At 45.5% G+C, this 21,586-nt stretch overlaps 1 protein-coding gene across 1 annotated transcript in view; it reads right to left on the bottom strand.

Moving 5' to 3' along the window:
* Positions 1-21,586, bottom strand: part of abtb2b (ankyrin repeat and BTB (POZ) domain containing 2b) — an 83,314-nt gene that overhangs the window by 9,160 nt on the left and 52,568 nt on the right. Inside the window, exons 4-9 of the mRNA XM_079501345.1 lie at positions 4,778-4,930; positions 3,889-4,054; positions 3,154-3,243; positions 2,194-2,295; positions 1,661-1,757; positions 191-326 (exon numbers count right to left, since the gene is read on the bottom strand). Coding sequence (XP_079357471.1) covers positions 191-326; positions 1,661-1,757; positions 2,194-2,295; positions 3,154-3,243; positions 3,889-4,054; positions 4,778-4,930 — 744 coding nt within the window. The remainder of the gene's footprint in view (positions 1-190; positions 327-1,660; positions 1,758-2,193; positions 2,296-3,153; positions 3,244-3,888; positions 4,055-4,777; positions 4,931-21,586) is intronic.

Here is a 21,586-nt window from a genome sequence, read left to right as displayed (position 1 = left end):
GTTACAGACCTGTAAGTGTAAGGGGTCCATTTGGTTCCATTTGTACACTCGCAGAGTGACAAACCCGTAAGGGTCCATTTGGTTCCATTTGAACACTCTCTGTTTTACAGACCTGTTTGGGTCTATTTGGTTCCTATCCTAACTATCAATAATTCATCTGGGGACCCCCAGGAGCCACTCCTCCCAGTACCTGTGGCCGTGCGCTGCGGCGTGACTGAAGCAGTTCATGTCCTCGTAGAGGGACGAGGTGAGGGCGTTCCCGTCGCGCGCCTTCGATAGCGGGTCAGCCCCTCGAGCCAGGAGCAAGCTGACCATCTCGTAGTTGCCTGGAAAACACACAGACACACACATAATCTGATAATGTACGCAAAGGTCCCTAAACGTGTCCCTAAAGCAAATGCAACCACTTTCAACCGGGCATCCGTATTTAGGGCTTGTCATTGTAGGCAAGAATTGTCAATACCGGAAATAGTCTAAAAAAATGCTATTCTGTGTGTGAGCTTATAGATTATAGGATAATCGTTGTACACGGCAAAGTATATAGGGCTTTCGTGGACAGTAACAGCGATTATGATAGGAAACTTGCTACTTATATTTACATGACAAATCTTTTTAGACACACTTATCCAGAGTGACTTACAATAAGGAAGGTTCTGTAACTAGTCACATAGGCCTACATAAGAATGAATGAATTGAGAGCAGCAAAGTGGCTCAAGAAACTAGTATAGCAGAAACCATGAACCTATTTATAGCATCTGTCTAAACAATACGACGCTGTACAACCGGAACTATAGGATAGGGTTGGTATCTGACCTTCACACACAAACACAAACACAACCACACACACACACACACACACACACACACACAACCAGCTGCGTTGTGGAGCATGTGCATGTGGCGCGTGTGTCCCGTTTGGCTGCAGCTATGTGTGGCCTGTGAACTATCCCACATAGGAATGCAGCCGGGCAGCTTCTGAACCACCGCAGCAGGCTGCACTGCACTGCGCTCCTTCCACCCCTCATCTCCGCTTTACAACAACCCTCTCATTTCCTCACTTCTTCCTTCAATTTGTCCACCATAACTCAATCCTTCTCTCGCAGGCCAAGTGGTGGACACAGTAACACAGTGCAGTTACTTGAGCGCTGTACTTTGAGAATCTGAACTTTACTTTTATTTTTGGTCTACATTTCAAAGACAAATATTGTACTTTTGACCCCACTACTTTTCCAGGAATGGGGAAAAGTATTATTGTTTTATTTCAAATGTAGTACAAATTTTACATGGGAACCTTCACTTGTTGAGTAATATTTGACCAAGAGCATCTATAATTGGACTCAATTGGTTGAATACTTTGTCCATCATTGACCATAATTCGATCTCTCGCAAGATCAGTGGGTGTTATTCTAAAAGCTTAACAAAGTGTGTGTGTGTGTGTGTGTGTGTGTGTATGTGTGTGTGTGTGTGTGTGTGTGTGTGTGTGTGTGTGTGTGTGTGTGTGTGTGTGTGTGTGTGTGTGTGTGTGTGTGTGTGTGTGTGTGTGTGGGGGGGGGTGCGTGCGTGCGTGCGTGCGTGCGTGCGTGCCTGCCTGCCTGCCTGCGTGCCTGCGTGCCTGTGTGCATGTGTGCATGTGTACGTGCATGTGTGTACGTGCACCCACCTGCTGCAGAAGCCAGCTGTAACGGGCTTTCGGCTGTGCTCTCCTGTCCATTGCGGACGGCAGCTCCCTCCACATTGGCCCCAACATCCAGTACGAGCTAGAGGACACACACACACACACACACACACACACACACACACACACACACACACACACACACACACACACACACACACACACACACACACACACTGCTGAGTTCCATGGCATTATGGATATTATTTCACTTCCACAAAATTAAGTGAAAGTGGTCAAGTGTGTCTGTGAGTTTTATAAATATTGAACCAATGAAAGTCCCTATGACGTTTCACGACGTCTTACAGACGGAATGTGTCGCAGTTTTGAACAAGCGATGAGATCTTAACATGCTGCACAATGTCAAAAGTCCAAAGCAGTATGATGTCTACGTTGGTGTACCGTGTAGACAGTATGATGTCTACGTTGGTGTACCGTGTAGACAGTATGATGTCTACGTTGGTGTACCGTGTAGACAGTATGATGTCTTTGGTGTACCGTGCATGTTTTCACCCTACCTGCACCACAGAGATGTGGCCGTGCAACACGGCGAAGGTGAGGGCCGCCCAGTGTCTGCTGTCCGGGTGAACGGAAGGGTGCTTTGGGGAGCAGGGTGGGACCTGGAAACACACAGAAAGACACCCATTATTACACACCACAATATGGAGGTCTACCACAGGGGGTCCGGACCCCTAGGGGGTCCTCAGAGTTACTACAGGGGGGGGCACCAAGCGTTTCGGTGATGGTAAAGTTTTTTTACCATTAACTACTCGAACGCTACCATCCCTATTCTAGGGGGAACATTTGTCGAAAATAGCCAATCTACAAGCTTGCGTTTTCAGCGCCCTCTGGGTGGTCACATTTGCAGGCAGAGTGACATACCACCAGTACACACACAGACGAGACTGTAAGTAAACTTTTGTGTAGGACCGAAATAGCCGATTTGCTGGTCTACACAACGTAAATTCCCATTGACAATAAATGGAGAATTTACGTATTTGTGTAGGACACAATTTCCAAATTGCTCAGACACATGTGACGTAAATTGTGTTAGGACCAAAATCACACCCGTGTGAAGTGAGGAGCGCTCTTATCATCATACATCATCTCATTCCGGCCAATCACAATTTGCATCCTCACCTTTGTCTTCAATGGTTGTGTTTACACAATGTTTGTATTTATACAAACTCTCAAAACTGGCCATTCATTATCAATGGCCTTCCATGTTTGTGTTAGGACAATGTTTGTGTTTACACAAACCCTCAAAGCTGGACATAGGAGGGGCTAGCACCCCTCAAAAAAACAAAACAAAAAAACTCAATGAAGTATTAAATCAATCAATCATTCAATCAATCAATCAAAACACTTGCCATCTCCCCACAGGTTGGGAATGGCTGGTAGTAAAGCTTGGAGCGGTTTACACAGACAGCGGCCTGTGAAGGCAGCATGTGTTTGTGTTCTAGCGTGTGAGTATTTACCGCCACGTCGAGGTTGGCCCCGGCATCGATCAACATCTGGACCAGGGCCTCGTCTCCAGCTGAGCAGGCGTACATGAGAGGGGTCATACCCTGATGAAAGACACAACGAGGGGGCGCCACAACCGTGACGGATAGATGGAGGGGAGAGACGGAGAGAGGAGGAGGAAAGAAATACACATGAGGTCAGCGATCTGTCAGTGTTACTTCCGATGCATATTGCTACAGTGTGTCTCCGTTCCAGACGGCACACGTGCATGACATGCAGAGACATGCACGCTCCTCACTCCATTTGAACCATGTTAGATTCTTTACAACAGTACAGTATAGTTCTGGTGACTGGCATGAGGGGTATGTGTGTAGATTCTTTACAACAGTACAGTATAGTTCTGGTGACTGGCATGAGGGGTATGTGTAAAACCTTTGTTTCTAAGAAAGAGAAGAACACACATTCCTCCATTCCTCACACATTAAGATTAGAAGGACAATGTCAGCCACCAGAACCAAGGACGGGTGTTTTCAATGAGTCTAAAGTTACAATGGGTTTAGACCCATTGTAACATAGGCATGCATGTCTATTGAAGCAGGTCCTTCCACAATTAAAATCATAACTCGGTGAGGTTTGGTTTGTTATGCATGCAGTTAAGATATAGGATACTTAAAATAAAAAATGTGGATTTAGGTTTAGGAAGGTTATACTGAAATTAATATAAGAGCATGAATCCACTCCTTGGGTACCTGATCGTCCATGCTGTTGACGCCGTCTGGCCCCAGCAGATCGATGGCTTGACCAATCAGGTCTGTGCGTCCACAGTTGAGCATGCGAAAGCCCAAGTCCAGATGGAACTTGTCTGTGGCGGCCTTGGAGTCCAGACGCTTGAATGAGCTGAAACAACACTCAGGCCTGATGGGGGGAGGGGGGGGGGGGGGGGGAGAGAGAGAGAGAGAGAGAGAGAGAGAGAGAGAGAGAGAGAGAGAAAGAGATATACAATTTGTTATTGGATCAATTCCTGTCAGTATGTAGTTTCTGTGAGATCCATTCATACCAGCAAAGTAAGACAGTGGAATACACAAAGATTATAGACAAAGCTTCTTGTGGCCCGTCCGTGTATACAATTACAAATACATTTATTTTACTGTATATACTGACTGCAAAACTGACATCCACACAGTAGAAATCCAGTGTTCATTTAAGTCTGAACATGTAAAAAAAAGAAATTACCCGGATTCTACTGTGCACGAGCCAGACCAAGGCCACCTTTAATCTGTTTAATCTTTAATCATAATGTTTATTCACACAAGAATCAATATTTCATCCTTAAGTGGAGCGTGTTTGTCAGAGTGACTAGTCAGACAATGAAGCTACAGTTCATAGATTCAAAGAAATAAACACAGAGCAGCTTTTGTGCAACATGATGCATTAATTTGTGTGTGTGTGTGTGTGTGTGTGTGTGTGTGTGTGTGTGTGTGTGTGTGTGTGTGTGTGTGTGTGTGTGTGTGTGTGCGTGCGTGCGTGCGTGCGTGCGTGCGTGCGTGCGTGCGTGCGTGCGTGCGTGCGTGCGTGCGTGCGTGCGTGCGTGCGTGCGTGCGTGCGTGCGCGTGCATGTGTGTGTGTCTTTTGTCTTACTTCAGCTGTCGGGGTTCACAGTCCAGCCCGGGAAGGAGCTGCCTGGCGGTCTGTCTGACATCATCGCTGTCCACCAATAGGCTCCTGCGATGCTCGGCGTGAACGATGGCCACTCGCATCCACTCCATCAGCGGTGGCAGCAACAGGAAGGGCCTATCAGAGACAAGATGACACGTCGTCAGCATCACACGGACTGTACTTCATCTGTCGGCTGCAGCGTATGCATGCACACACGCACACACAAACGAGCACGCACGCACGCACGCACGCACGCACGCACGCACGCACGCACGCACCACACACACACACAGGATTTCATGCCAGAGAGCAGAAGACTGGGGGCCTCTGTAGATGTTTTCTTTCACTCAGTAAAGTGTTATTTGTCCGTTTTGTCATGGTCTCTCCAAATTTCAACTTTTTACGTTGTTTATGTTAGTTTTTTAACACTTACAGCGCTAGCATTTATTGAAAAATGTGGATCTAATTCACGCCCCCATTTTTCCCATTTGAGCTCTTATTTTGAAAAGCCACACTGGACAGGCCTTGTTTACAAGATGAATCCAAACCGGGGCACTGGAGAGGTCCACATCGTCGGCTCTGTTCCGTCAAAGAAACGTTGTTTTGACCAGAAATGCCACCTGGGACAAGGAATAGGAGATACAGGCGATTGAAAGAAACAGATAGAATGGATTATTATGGCGACGACGATCTAAGATGGACGATCCAGTGCTGTGACAACAACATAGCTAGCTAACCGGCTCGATCGATCGAATGCACGAAAACGCAATTGCCATTAATCAACGGCAATGGCGGTAAGCCATTGACATTTTTTTTACTGTGAACATGCTGTTGGACAGTGGTTCTTCAACATTTTCATGTCAAGCAAGGTCCCCCAAATGTATATGTAATTGGCTGCTTCTGGAAAGATTTTGTGCCAACTGAACCAGTACTCCAAATGGTACCAAATGGACCCTTACAGGTCTGTAACTCTGAGAACAGACAAAATAATTTGGTTCCATTTGTGCACTCTCAGAGTTATGCGGGTCCTTGAAATTCAAGCGATTGAGAGAACCGCTGGTCTACGTTCAGTCAGTGTTCTCTGCGAGATAGGACACAACTGTTGGTGTCCATCATTGACTCAGGGCTCCCACAAGCTCAGCCTGATGACTTATGTGTGTCTGGTCTGCGCTTCCCATGACCCTGACCTGTGCACACTGACTCACAAATACAAATACACACATACATACCAAGCATCTCACATCTCCCACTCACAGACACACTCACACACACACACCGACCATATATGGTTAATATGGCACTTTCCGGTCAAAATAAGAACACGCACACGTGCACAAACACACAGTACATACATGACTGATCTGTGTTTATTTGCTTATCTAATGGCTGCCACTGCCAGGTTGTGTGAGCCTAAGTATTAGCTTCCTCCGGCCATAAGGGAATGACTACAGAGAGGAGTGGAGGAGAAACCAGGAATGTTGCTTTCATTTTCATTGTGAATATAAGGAGGGGAAAAAAGAAGTAACGAAAAGCTGTATTAGCAGAATCGTAAACAACCTAAAATATGCTTCTCACAGATGGCAGCCAATTACTTGCAGAAAAAAAGGACACATCTCACTGACAGGCGGGAATATTGCGAACACGAGAACAGACATGGCAAAATGTCAGTGTGACATGCACAGGGGGGGGAAGAGGGCATTATAATACTAAACATCCATCTAAAGGTGAGACGGCACTGTGCAGTTTGTCAACGTGCAACACTTAAAGTCACTGGGATTAGTGGATGCACCCGTTGCTCCCTTCGTCTCTCTCGCTCTCTTGATGTATTCTCTCTTCATGTGGTTATCCGTCTCTCTCTTCTGTCTTACATCTGTCCCTTGCAGTCATTGTAGGGTCCCCCCACATGGTGGTAAGTTACAGTGAGCAGACGTCCCAGTTTGGTTTGGTTTGTCTCGGTTTCAAGCTGGGTGTCCCAGAAGTCCAGAAAAATAAATATCTATCAAATACCCAAATGTCCCGATGTTCAAAGTCCACTACCACATTATCCCGGTTTTCACCACAGTATAAATAATACGACTTGTTTGAGTGCTTACGTAGATGTTTAGCTATCATGGTCTGTGCTGTTGAAATGTAACAGTCTCTAGTTGTGCTACTGTAAGTGCTAAATGAAAACAATACAAGCTCACAACGTGTCGTGATGTAAGCCAGTAGATCATCTTGTAGATCGGATTGAAGTGATTATGGGTCCCGCTGTGGGTTTCCGAAAATATGGGCCTCGATGTCCTCTCTTTCACCCTCATTCTGTGGTCATCCTTTTCTGTCTCTCACATCTGTCCGTTGCACCCCCCCCCCATGGCAGCAAGTTTATCTATAACCCACTAGACTTGACGGTTATCTGAAACCAATCCCTCCTCGTCCACAGAAACTCGTTGACATGCCATGTGAATATAATGGGATTGTTGGGTGAACAATGGCACATTATCTTGCAGTGCTTCCATTGTTGTTGCCGCGTGTTTGATCCTTTGCCACGTCAGTCAGGAGTGTGTTAATGAGTGTTTGAACGCTACCCTGGGCTGGTGTCATCTCTGGGGACGAGAGGCTCCAGCGCTCTCCCGCTGTGATGCTATTCTTACACCCGTGGCTCCACTTTTCGTCAGGGGACACGCATGTATGCATGCACGCACGCACGCCAACGCATCTCATGAATAAGAGATACAGGCGCATGCCAAAACAATGCACACACACACACTACTCTGTGTGTGGTGGTGGTGGAAAGTAACTAAGTACACTTAGGCCTACTCAAGTGTCGTAATAAAGTATAATTTTGAGATACGTTAATTTCACGTAAAACTTTTGATACTTCAAACTTCTACCCCACTACATCTTTTTGTTATCTTTACTAAACAACAGATATTTGACAGCCTTAGTCACTATTTGCAGATTTAGATGACTAAAAGCCTACTGCTATAAGCAGTAATGTCAAAATTTGAATGACTTTCATGACTTTTTTCTTTTCTTTTTCAGACAGCCAACAATGTGTAGAATGCTCCCCCAAAAATGTAGTCTCTGTGACACATCTAGGGGCTTTTACATGAGGGATTTTCCAGTTTCCATGGCAGAATATGCCAACGTTTATCTGAAACACTGCCAAGACCTTGGATGGACACCCATCCTGGGGTGGACCCCCGACCTCTTACGCCTCGGTCTGCCAGCATGACAATGAGATTGGTTTCACAAGACTACATTTATTTTGGGAGCGTTCTACCCATTGCTGGCTGTCCGAAGAAAAAAAAAGGTCATTAAAAGTTTGACATATTATTGCTTATAGCAGCTTTAACCACTTATACACCATTTTATACTCCAGATATTCAAAAATTGGCAATCAACAAGCTCACAACTAACTAAAATAATTGCAACGGAGAAAAAGGTACAATATTTGCCTCAGAGATGTAGCAGAGTAGAAGTACACGTACACGTACACGTGAAGTAAATGTACAGTACTTGAGTACTGTACATTACAGTACTCAAGTACAGTACTTGAGTACACGTGGCACAAATAATAGTTACTTTCGACCACTGCCGTGCAGACACACACAGCAGGTAGCTTCTGTGTGCTGCTCACTATGAAGGCAGAAGGGCTTCTTCTGCGGTCTTCTTCCATCTCTTCTCTTCTTTCACAGAGTGTCATTTGCATTCAGTGGTCACCACTAAAAGAACCCTTTTTTTGTTGTCTGCATCTGTGTGTCTGTCTCTGTGTCAGATGGAGAGACACGGCTGGTTTATCTTAACACTCAATCAACACCCTGGGGGAGGGGAGGAGGGGGGGGGCTGCTGTCACAGGCAAGTTAACAAGTAAACAAGAGCATTTTGAGGGGCTCCTGTGAGGTTGGGGGGGGGGGGGGGGTGGATGAATGTATGGATGGATGGAGGTTTGGCTGGTATGGGTGGTTGGCAGTGTTGCCACGTCTGCTTATTATAAGCGACTTTGGGCTCGGTTTCCTGTGCACGTTGTTTGTAAAAAAATACCGGCTGCAGTGTTTTTGCTTGTTTCGAGTAGGCTAGTTGCTTATTAACCTAGTTTCAACCAGTTGTTCTCAAACATTTTCATGTCAAGGGATCTGAAAATATGGGACAGGGACCCCCACACAATTTATTTTACATTCTTGCAATTTCTTTTACATTCTTCCATGCACATAGTTTAAAAGTGGTTAAACTTATAGTCGCTTCTTTTGGGCTTGTTTTCGTAGACCTGCCCGCTTGTTTCCCTCTCCGTTTGTTTGGAATCTGGCAACACTGGTGGTACGGAGGGTGTGGGGGGTTAGTTAGTTGTTAGAGGGGGTGGAACGTGGTGTGACAGCATGTGTCAGATGTGAGTGTTATGTTTTGTTATTTTGGTTGGTCAGTCAGTGAGTGCAGAGTGACGAGAGGCCGCTGGTTCAGTGATGAGAGAAGCAGCCGTGCGAGGACCGTGGTCTGTGGAATCAATGCTCCGACACTCTGATACACACTCTGCAGAAATAGCAAATCCACAAGCTTTGGCGACACGATTTCATTTGCGGGATCAATAAAGGTCTTCATCTTCACTCACAATGCTTATAGATTGGCTATTTTTCGAGAGTCCCTACTAGGAGCTTATAGAGTCCTGGGGGACTCCAGTAAAATAAGTATATAGTGGTGATAGATAGTTCAGAGAAATCTGGTGTGTGTGTGTGCACATGTGTAAATAATCAAAATCTGTGTGTGTGTGTGTGTGTGTGTGTGTGTGTGTGTGTGTGTGTGTGTGTGTGTGTGTGTGTGTGTGTGTGTGTGTGTGTGTGTGTGTGTGTGTGTGCGTGTGTGTGTGTGCTCAAGTGCATGCATGCGTGCGTGTGTGCGTGCGTGCGTGCGTGCGTGTGTGTGTGCGTATCCATGATTGCTCCCAGGCATGCAACCTGCTACTTTACTGCATACTTCCAGGGGCACACGCAGAGCCAACCAGCACTTAACCCTGATTTAAAGCAGCTCCAATCATCCATGATACGCAGCTTCTATTGATCCATCAGAAAGCTCTTTTCTCTCAATGAACCCCTCAGTGTCCAGGGTCAGTGAGCAGCATGCAGGCAGACAAATACATGAAACTCCCAAGCCATAACCAAGTATGGTAGTATTTTACTTTTATTATCTTGCTTTTATCTTAGACTACCTATACCTGGAGGAGTTTTGCGGCAATGCATATATGTGGTGTCACTGGTGGGTGTGTGTGTGTGTGTGTGTGTGTGTGTGTGCGTGCGTGCGTGCGTGCGTGCGTGCGTGCGTGCGTGCGTGCGTGCGTGCGTGCGTGCGTGCGTGCGTGCGTGCGTGCGTGCGTGCGTGCGTGCGTGTGTGCGTGCGTGCGTGCGTGCGTGCTGGTACTTCATCATACCACAGTGTCGCACAGAAGTGGCTAATGTACAAGCTCATCTTTGGATCTCTCTCTCCTCCTCTCTGTCCTCTCTGCTCCCCTCGTTCCCCGGCTCTCCCCAGTCATGACCTCAGTGTCTGGGGGTTCAGGTTCAGACCCCAGCCTGGACCCCTCCTCTCCTCTCCTCTCACCTCAGCCTGGCTTTCAGGGCTACATGATCAAAGATCAGCCCTGAGACACTGAAACTGGATAGCGCTGTTGGCTAGCCTACTGACCTTATACCTACTAGCGCCAACAGACACACAAATGCATGCATGCACGCATGCACGCACGCACACGCACGCACGCACACGCATGCGCACACACACACATGCGCGCGCGCGCGCGCGCGCACGCACGCACGCACGCACACACACACACACACACACACACACACACACACACACACACACACACACACACACACACACACACACATGCGCGCGCGCACACACACACACACACACACACACACACACACACACACACACACACACACACACACACACACACACACACACACACACACACACACACACACACACACACACACACACATACACACACAATGCCATTTTTGTGGGGGGAAAAAACAGCCCGTCTGCCAGAGAACTTGGGGCGAGGTGCTGGAGCCAAAAGGAAATCAAATAGACAATAAAGGGAAGCCACTGCACACGCAAATCCGTGCTGTTTTTTAATGAATGCCATTTAAAAAACGAAATGCCATTTTTGACTCCTATATGTCTTGAATGACACCAGCACGCAACTTGGTATTAATCAGGCATAACTCCAAGCCTGATCTGAAATGTTTAACGCTAACCTGAACCTTTTCTCAATTGTAATCTAGCTCTTTTTTATTGCTTTTTTATGATTTTAACCATTAAACAACCATTTCTCTTGTGAGGACAAGGAGAATAATGTCCTCACGATGTTTTATTTCTAAATTCTACTACACATGTGGAGACATTTCGCTCACAAGTACGCTCACTCACTCACTCACTCACACACACACACACTCACACTCACACTCACACTCACACTCACACTCACACTCACACTCACACACACACACACACACACACACACACACACACACACACACACGTTCAAACACAGGCACACATGGTCACGTATAAATCCGAAGTTTGATTCACAGCCCAACGTTCTTGCCAGCACCTGGTCGGCCATAAAAACAAAAACGACCGTTATCTTAAATCACGGTCAGGTGCGTTTGATCCCTGACCTCTAACCCGTTCAACCCCAGTCAGCACGGGGCGAGATCAGACTGGTTACAGTGGCCTCATGTTGTCGTTATGGCCCAGAGGCTGCCCGATGCGCCTCACTGGACTAACTTCAATCAGACCCTAAGCAGCCCGCATCAAATGGCCACTATAGGGGTCAAGGTTAACCGTTGATCCAGAGTCAGATTACTCCCGTTTCCTCGTCCTCATAAAGCAGTGGTTCTCAATTTTCTTCCGGACCAGGGCCCACTACTTGAAAGCGTCCGCGGCCCGCCCATCTGACCACTTAACACAGCAGCCCAAAGAGCATGTTTATTTTAATGATAAACGTGTGCGGGCGTGCGTGCGTACTGGGGGGAACGGGGAAGACCTTATGATGGGAGAGTGCAATACTGTAATACTTGAACCTCTTGATATATTTGCACACTGTACTATGAACTGTATTTTTGTACTATGAACTGTATGTATGTATGTACATGTATGTATGTATGTATGTATGTATGTATGTATGTATGTATGTATGTATGTATGTATGTATGTATGTATACTAGAATTTCGCGGGCCTTCGGCCCGCTCATCCTCGCGCCATGCGATGCGTCGCAAATGGGAAGAAGGCAATGGCAACCCATGATGTTTTCATTTATGCATTTGCTTGGAAAGCGCAAAGTTGCCAAGCTGGCTGAGTGGCCCTGTTTGGTTTTGTGTATTTGCGTATGAAAGCGAGCATGGCAAGGCGCAGGAACAGTATACTGTACTGTGCTGTGCTGTACTGTAAGTCTTTGTACTGTACTGTACTCATGTGTACTGTACTGTACTGTTCTCTGTACTGTTGTATTAGTGTTATTTTTTATTATTATTATTATTATTATTACATGGATTAATATTCTGATGTACTGTTCTCTGTACTGTTGATATTATAGTTATTAGTGTTGTGTTATTATTTATTATTATTTGTATTATTACATGGATTAATATTCTGATGTGAGCTTTGTTTCTGTACTGTACTGTACTCATGTGTACTGTGCTGTTCTCTGTGTATTGTTGATATTATTGTTGTTATTAGTGTAGTGTTATTATTTAGTAGTATTATTATGATTGAAAGAGAGCATGGCAAGGCGCAGGAACAGTATACTGTACTGTACTGTACTCATGTGTACTGTACTGTACTGTTCTCTGTACTGTTATTAGTGTTGTGTTCTTATTTATTATTATTATTACATGGATTAATATTCTGATGTACTGTACTGTACTGTTGTCTGTACTGTTGATATGTTAGTTATAGTGTTGTGTTATTATTGTTTATTATTATTATTATTACATGGATTAATATTCTGATGTGAGCTTTATTTCTGTACTGTACTCATGTGTACTGTACTGTTCTCTGTACTGTTGTTATGATTAGTGTAGTGTTATAATTTTGTATTATTATTATTATTATTATTAGCGTTTTGTGGCGTGTGTGTGTGTGTGCGTGCCATTTCAGCTGCATCGCGAGGCGATCGAAAATCCCCCCCCCGCGCACGCACGCACACACCACACACACACACACGTGTCTGCAGTGACACTGCGTTGTACACAGCTGTTGTATTTCATCCGTACTGACTGCCAGAGGCAGTGCTTAACACTGGACGCAAATCATCCAGTGTTAAGCAGTCATTCAGGATTCCTAGAACCATAGTTACATACGTAACTTACGTTTTGTGTTGCAGCGCGTTGTTGCAGCGTGTAGTTGTTGTTATCCATATATGCACCTCGGTTCGTCCCGATGGTACCACGCCAGGTGTCGACGCGGTCGTGTTTGCATGATTGTAACTGTGTATGTAATCGCGGCGCTCTCCATCCAAATTAGAATCAGTGTAGAACCTGTGTTGTTGTTGTTCTTCTTCTTCTTCTACTGTTGGTTTCCGGCAGGCTGTACACTGTGTGTGTGTGTGTGTGTGTGTGTGCGTGTGTGTGTGTGTACTGTGTAACTTCCGGTAGTGTTTCCGGAAGTGTGAAAGGTAACACGAAACACACGTGGGTCACGTGGTGGGGTTTTGAGCCATTGGGAAGGGGTGATGTAGTGTTGCCAGGTCCACGTATTGTAAGCGAGTGGTAGTGTGTGAAAGTATAGGCTGTAGGCTGTAGGAAGTCAGGGTTTGCGGCATTGTTTACATAGACGTGGCAGCAATGTTGGCGGCGCAGCCAATGAAAAGAGTGGAATCACGGGATGCAGTGTTGCCAGGTCTGGGATTTGTAAGCGAGTTGTAAGTAGCGTGTTGAATGGCATTTTTTCTGGGCTTGTTTTCATAGACCTGGCAACATGCGAGTGTGTGCGTGCAAGGGTGTGGGTGCTTGAGGAGATATTGTTTGTTGTGAAGAGATACAATGCCGGCATGGGTGTGGAAGGGAGGCAACGTTGGTGTCAGTGCAATGAGTAATGTTCCGCGGGTGGTGTTGAGGGTCGGCGTTTGGCGCGATATGAGGAGATAGCGGCCGAGCGACGCGGAGGGTAAGTGTGTGACGTCACTGCCGTGTGAGTGTAGTGTGTTGCAGTGTGTGAGTGACGTGGCGGTGATGTATGCAGTGTGTGACTTTGGGTCCCTTTTCCTGGGTTGGGTACAACTTCTCACTTGTATATATAGATATGTTTGTATGTACATGTATGTATGTATTAGGAATAGGGATGTCCCGATCACATGTTTTGTGTTGAAAACAGCTCTCCCTAGAAAACCAGCCTCGGTCACTGGCCACTATGCGGGGTCAAGGTTAACCGCTGATCCGGAGTCAGATGACTCCATCTCCGTCCTCGTAAAGCCACCATAAGGGGCTTATAATGCGGCCATATCTGGCCTTGTATCTGTGGTTAGGAGCTCTACCTTATCGCTCCAACACATCTATCCATTAGTGCTCTCCGCTCCGTCCACAAGAGGAAGGGGGAGAGAGATTTTGGGGTGGTCCGTCCCAGAGGGGATAGGGTTACTCATGCTTTGGTAATTGGCCTGGGGGTCTGGAAGAGCTGCAGCCGTGAAGCATCAGTCCATCCTTTAACCCGTCAAGACCCGAGGGCCATTCTACACATGGGGCTCCATTTTCGTCACCGTTAAACCCCTTATCCCTAAACTTGCCTTTTTTTTTTACTATTTTGAAAAACATTTTTGAATAGTTCAGCTAGCATTTACACGTTGTGAGCTTGTAGACTGGCCATTTTAACTATTCAAAAATGTTTTGCAAAATAGTAAAAATCACACCCGTGTGAAGTGAGTGGTGAAACTCCGTGTGGGGGTTTCTGGGGGGGGTCCAGACCCACAGGAACGCACCCAGGGTGCCGACCGGTTCTGGCGAGCCGTCCCGCGTCCAAAACGGTAGAGAAATGACAGAGTTTCCATGTGGGGGTCCCCGGGGGTGGGGGGGGGGAGTTCCAGACCCCCAGGAACGCGCCCAGGGAGCCGGGCCGGTTCCGACGTGCCGCCCCGCGTCCGAAACGGTTGAGAAATGACAGAGTTAATGTGTGCCGGTCCCTCTACTGTACTGTACTGTACTGTACTGTACTGTACTGTACTGTACTGTACTGTACTGTACTGTACTGTACTGTACTGTACTGTACTGTACTGTACTGTACTGGCACACCCAAAATCATCATATATACAGTTAATGTGTGCGTGTGTGTTTGTGTGTGTGTGTTAGGTTGCGCACAGGTGGTGAAAAACAACCATGCTGTTTTCATGCTCATACCTACCAAGCCAGGCAGGCACCCACCCACACACATAAGTCCGTAAGGGAGTGGTTGGCACCACTCAAAAAAAGGAAAAGAAGTTTAGGGATAAGGGGTTTAGCGGTGACGAAAATGGAGCCCCATGATGTCTTCTATTTCCTAAAAAAGTAGAAGAACTTACGTTGCTCTATCAGTGGTTCTCAAACCTTTTCATGTCAAGGAACCTCCCAGATTATATGTATTTGGCCGCCGACCCCCATCTAAAAAGGTTTTGTTCCAGGGACCCCCAGAAGCAAAGATTTGAGTTAAAAATGTTCGCTTTAAACCATATAATTTCAATGATTTGCACACACTGTGTGTGTGTGTGTGTGTGTGTGTGTGTGTGTGTGTGTGTGTGTGTGTGTGTGTGTGTGTGTGTGTGTGTGTGTATGTGTGTTTTCCCGGTTGAAAAGGGGTAATAATAACATTCTGTGCCAATGAAAGTTGTTGTTCTTACACATTGATTAAAGTTAGCACGTGATGACTCACTGCCAACTGCATGTAAACATATAAAACACTCTACCGCACACTGCACTCAAGCCACACACACACACACACACACACACACACACACACACACACACACACACACACACACACACACACACACACACACACACACACACACACACACACACACCTATGTGTACCAACACTTTTCAATTGAGAGCCAACTTTAAAATAATGCAATAAAAATTGAATCGCAGCTACTCTTGGGTTTCTGCGATAAGACTTGTTGGGAGCCAGATACTTGATCTGTAATACTTGGGCCACACAGACTTGCGGTTACAACTAGAGGATTTTTTTTGTTTTTAGTTTTATAGAGGTTTCAATGGAGGGCAAGCCAAGCGCGATGGAGAGGCCCCGTTTGAAGGAGGGACGTTTTGTATCATTATTACTGGGGCCTCACGCTGTAATTACTAGCAGGTCTGTTCTGCTCTGCCCTCCTACCTGGATCTGCTTTACACTCTCAGAATGTCATTTAGACCTGAGGACGATTCTACAAATGTCTTCTAAATCATGACAGTTTTCTGAAAATCCCATGTTTCTATATCAGTGGTTCTCAAACTATTTCCATGTCAAGGACCGCCAAAAATATATGTAGACAAAAGAATATAGTCTCATTTGCCTCTTTAATCGCTCGCCGCCGTATACTACTGCTATGGAAAAACCATCTACCTCCCTCAAACACATCCTGGTTACGGGACCTAATGTCATTTCTGAAACTGTACGGCTCTGTTGAAAACTTTTATAAACATTGGCAGCCTCTCATCTCTCACTTTGATTCACGTCAAGCTATCTCATTGGACTAGATAAGTGTATAATTCACCCGAGGGTGCATACTTTGTTCTATCATTGTCACAATTCACAAGGAGCATATGCCATCTGAGGCCGAGTCAACATGCTGTTTTCACCCTGTCTTTCCCTTGTCTCTCTCTTTGTCTCCACCAGGCCGAAGGCATGGGGAGAGAGTATGTTTTGCACTCCGTGTGTGTGTGTGTGTGTGTGTGTGTGTCCTTCCTTCCTTCCTTCCGTCCTTCCGTCCGTCCGTTATCAGCTAATCTCCGGTACCGTTGGCCCGATCCATGCCAAACTTTGCACACACACTCCATGGATGCCAACGATGAACCTCTGCCCCAAATATTCCTCAACGGCCTGTTATAGCGCCACCATGAGGCTGATTTAGGCAAAACACATTTCTGTAGATTACTCGTACACATTTTATCCATACTGTACATCACACAATTCGGTATACACTATCTCCATAGTCATGTGATCAACACAGATCTGCACAATTTCCCATCTTCCATCCTGATTGGCTCACGCAAATCGGTACACATGATCTCTGTAGTCATGTGATCAAGACGAGTCTGTTGGATTTATCAGATTCTACACTGATTGGCTAACATTGTCTTCTAAAGTGTTCAGGAGTGGCCCGTTTTGTTCAAAATGCTGCACATGTCCTGCTCATCCACAATTCTATCCTCAGAGATGCTATGAGTGATCTGGCTCTGCATTTCCTCAACAAAATGAAGAAAATTGTTGCAAAAAACAAACAAACAAAAAAACATGTTTATATTACTCCTAAACATTTTGCCAAATATCACACACACTCCTATCCTCCTGGTGGAGACCTGTGCCCAGAAGGGCACTTTTTCTAGTTTCCTCTTTTTTCTTTTTTTAATTCTTCTCTTTTTCCCTCTATCGGCTACTTTTCTTTCTATGGGTGGGAGGGGGGGGGGGGGGTACTTGGGAGTAGGGGGAATACTGAAAAATCCACAAATGCAATGACTACCATGAAACGCACCTACTGGTAAATATATATGTACCATGTACTTATGTATGTATTATGCAATGTGTCACTGCCCCCCCCCCCCCCCCCCCCCCCCAGAAACAAAGATTTGAGTTAAAAACTTTCTGCTATTTTTAAAAAACTGTGAAAATGTGGCTCAAATCTTCGAATATATTCTTCCACAGCAAACATTTTTAACTCAAGTCTTTTCTTCAGAGGCGTCCCTGAAACAACATGTTTTCAAATGGGGGCCGGCGGCCGAATACATTAAAATGTTGGGGTCCTTGACATGAAATAGTTTGAGCACCACTGATATAGAACGTGGCATCTGTCAAAAATAACAACTACATTCTTAACAAAACTAAGGATTTGTGACTGTAGACACATAAACAGACAAGACAAAAATGTCCTGCCAAGGAGAACATTGGCGCTAGGCATCCAAGCGTTGGTCGCACACATCCAAAATGCTCCAACAACACTGTTATGTGAAATGATTCCATCGCACTCAGTCACATGACATGGACCAGCAGTGCAGACACACGTTCAGGCAGGCTGCCGTTGGCCCGGCGGTTAGAAAATAAATAAAATGAGAACACATCAGAGAGGAAGAGAGCGGGGAAGAAAGGACGTGTGTGTGTGTGTGTGTGTGTGTGTGTGTGTGTGTGTGTGTGTGTGTGTGTGTGTGTGTGTGTGTGTGTGTGTGTGTGTGTGTGTGTGTGTGTGTGTGTGTGTGTGGGCACGTTCCACGGTGCATTCTCTTTGATGCTAATGAGGAGCCTACCTTTGCTCCTACTGTGTCTGTTTATTATGGGATGGATTATGGGAGCCAGCTGTTGCAGAGTGCATGCACGTGTGTGTGTGTGTGTGTGTGTGTGTGTGTGTGTGTGTGTGTGTGTGTGTGTGTGTGTGTGTGTGTGTGTGTGTGTGTGTGTGTGTGTGTGTCTGTGTGTGTGTGTGTGTGTGTGTGTGTGTGTGTGTGTGTGTGTGTGTGTGTGTTGCAGACTTGAGATGGGCAAGAAAAAGGGTGTGTGGTTGGTATAATAAGCCAATAATTGTTTGCACGTGATCATAACTGCTAAGCACCGTTCGCAAAGAATGTCCTACAACGCAATCACACAGTTGACACAACACAACACGCACGCGCACAGCGCACACGCACACGCTGCACACGCACACGCACATGCACACACACACACACCACACACACACACACACTATAGAGGGGGCTGTATTGAGTGCTACCTCGCTGCAGCAGACAGGCCTCCATACATCACACTGAACTGAGTCATTAACCTTTACACACACGGCACCACTTTGCGCTGACATTTTGAACATACTGTTACTTTTGGGTAGGGATGTCCCGATACACTTTTTTCGTTCCCGATCCGATCCGATACCACAATTTCTGTGTTAGCAGATACCGATACCGAACAGATACCAGAGAATAATATTTATAATAATAATAAAAAAGAAAATTACTTATTTTATCTTGTGTTGCACTCAAATGTGCACTTGCAGTTTGGGCAACTCGAAATCAAACTCCACATGCCCCAACATTTTATTTACCTGCCATAGTGTCAACCCCTTACCCCTGTGTCGGATCGGTGGTTAGACTGGTATATTTGCCGATACCGATATGACCCGATATGACCAAAAAGGGCTGATACCGATACTTTTCCGATACCGATACACTATCGGGACATCTCTACTTTTGGGACATGCACACATGTGTCTGACGAGTTTGGTTTTTCTGCGGGACAGAGCCACAGAGGAAGGGGACCCTTACGTACAACCACTTAACGACCTGCGGCTTCCCTATTTTGGGCATGTCATTATAGGCGGAAATAGCCTGTAGATCATACATGGGCAACTGGCGGCCCGGGGGCCACATGCGGCCCCCACCATCACTAAATGTGGCCCACAGGTTAATATCAGAATACTGATATATTATTGACTTCAGCTAATTACTAGTATTCAAATGTTATTGTCTTTTTGTATGTCCAATGCGTTTGTATTTAGTTCAGAAAGTTAACATAACTATAAATGCACTTGAAATAAAAAAAGAAATTACTTTTCAGGATTCCAATTCACAAATTTCAATTGAAATACAGTAGCTAAGGGCGCCATTTCAATATTATATGATATCATTTCAAATTCGAGGCCAGCGCCCTTAGATAAGATAAAGGCTGACTGGGAACATGATCTGGGCCTCACACTGTCTGATGAAGTTTGGGATTCTATTTTTTCTTCTATACATAAGTCTTCTCTTTGTGCACGACATTGCTTAGTGCAGTTTAAAATAGTCCATAGAGCTCATATGTCTAAGGCTAGACTGGCTAGTATTTATCCTGACGTAACTCCTACCTGTGACAAGTGCAAGAGCGGTGATGCAACTTTGATCCATCAGTATTGGATAGTGTCCTAAATTACAACCATTTTGGGGGAATGTGTTCAATACTCTATCCAACATTCTACATCAAAAATCTAGACCCAGATCCCTTAGTGGCTCTCCTTGGCACTGCTGGAAGGGATGACCTTCCTCTAACACGCATAGAGTGTCGTATGGTCGACTTTGCCTTGTTGCTCGCTAGGCGTGCCATTCTGTTCAAATGGAAGGATGCTGCCCCGCCCGTTGCTCCGTCAGTGGCTTCGTGATATAATGTCCTGTCTCGAGTTGGAGATGTTAAGGTTTTCAATTGCCGGCTCTGAGAAAAAGTTTTACAAGACCTGGGGCCCGTTTATGACATTCTACCACAACACACAAACTGCATAGTGTGCCGTGCCTATGCCTCGGCCAACGCCAAACCACAACAGAAACAAAATCTGCTCTATGAAAAATCTGCTTTTAATTTTATTATATTTTTATTTTTTGTAATTATGTATGCATGTATTTTGTGTATGTGTGTATGTATATATATATATATTTATTTTATTTCCTCCAGACTGTTCCGACTATCCTTGGGATTGTGGGTGGGGGGAGGGTGGGATAGGGGATTGAGTTTTATTTTTATATTTTATGTGTCTGTCTAATACTTGCCCCTGGGCTATTGTCGAAAAACCTGAATAAAAAGATTTTGAAAAGAAAGAAATATACAGTAGCTAAATTAGCCGATCTCCAAGCTCAAAACACATCGCAGTGTGGAGCGTTTTGAGCTTGTAGATCGGCTATTTTTTGCTACCACAGCAATATGCAATGTGGCCCTCTGGAGTCAGTGGAGTGAGTGCGGAAATATAGTGGCCCTTTCCATCGTCAAATACCCACTCCTGCTGTAGATCTTGTATTTTCACAGGGGCTGAAGTGGTTAACACACACATAGTATATCTGACTTCTGCAGGCTGCTGAATATCAACTTTAGGGGACAAACTGTTCATTATCTGCTGGCCACGTACCAATGCAATCCAGCTTTTATGGGCCTGTGGTGGAACCACATACATACATACAGCACAAGGGTTGGACCTAAAGTGACTTTGGTGCCTAAGAGCTTGTGAGATACACTACAGTGACTATAGTCCAATGGTTCTCAAATTGTGTGTGTGTGTGTGTGTGTGTGTGTGTGTGTGTGTGTGTGTGTGTGTGTGTGTGTGTGTGTGTGTGTGTGTGTGTGTGTGTGTGTGTGTGTGTGTGTGTGTGTGTGTGTGTGTGTGTCTATATGTATGTATGATGGGGTTCCCCAACCAAATACATATTGTGTTTTCTATGGCAGTCTGACACAATTAGCAGTGACGCTCATCGAGAGAGGACACAGTTTACAACCACAAACTGAAACAACATGCATTGTGCATTAATCAAAACAAAACTGCGTTGAAAGGAAATACTGTAGTATATTCCACTGAACCATGAACGCATTTAGTATTGCATGTTGCTCTTGATTTCACTCACCGCAAAACATTGATTGTTCTATGCTTTCCAGATAAAGCCTGATTTATACTGCGTTGCATGCTGTTGTTGCATGCTGGGAATTGCAGATATACAAGCTCACTACATTCGTGGGCGTGTTGTGGGCTTGTAGATCTGCCATTCACAGAGCCTGACAGCGCCACTCTATACTATAATTATAAATGAGGCTCAACCACCCAGTTTCTCAGGACAGAGAGAGAAACGTCT

The sequence above is a fragment of the Electrona antarctica genome (assembly GCF_951216825.1).
Source record: "Electrona antarctica genome assembly, chromosome: 5".
Lineage (NCBI taxonomy): Eukaryota > Metazoa > Chordata > Actinopteri > Myctophiformes > Myctophidae > Electrona > Electrona antarctica.
The sequence above is the reverse complement of the archived record's forward strand: the minus strand, read 5'-3'. Positions and strand labels throughout refer to the sequence as shown.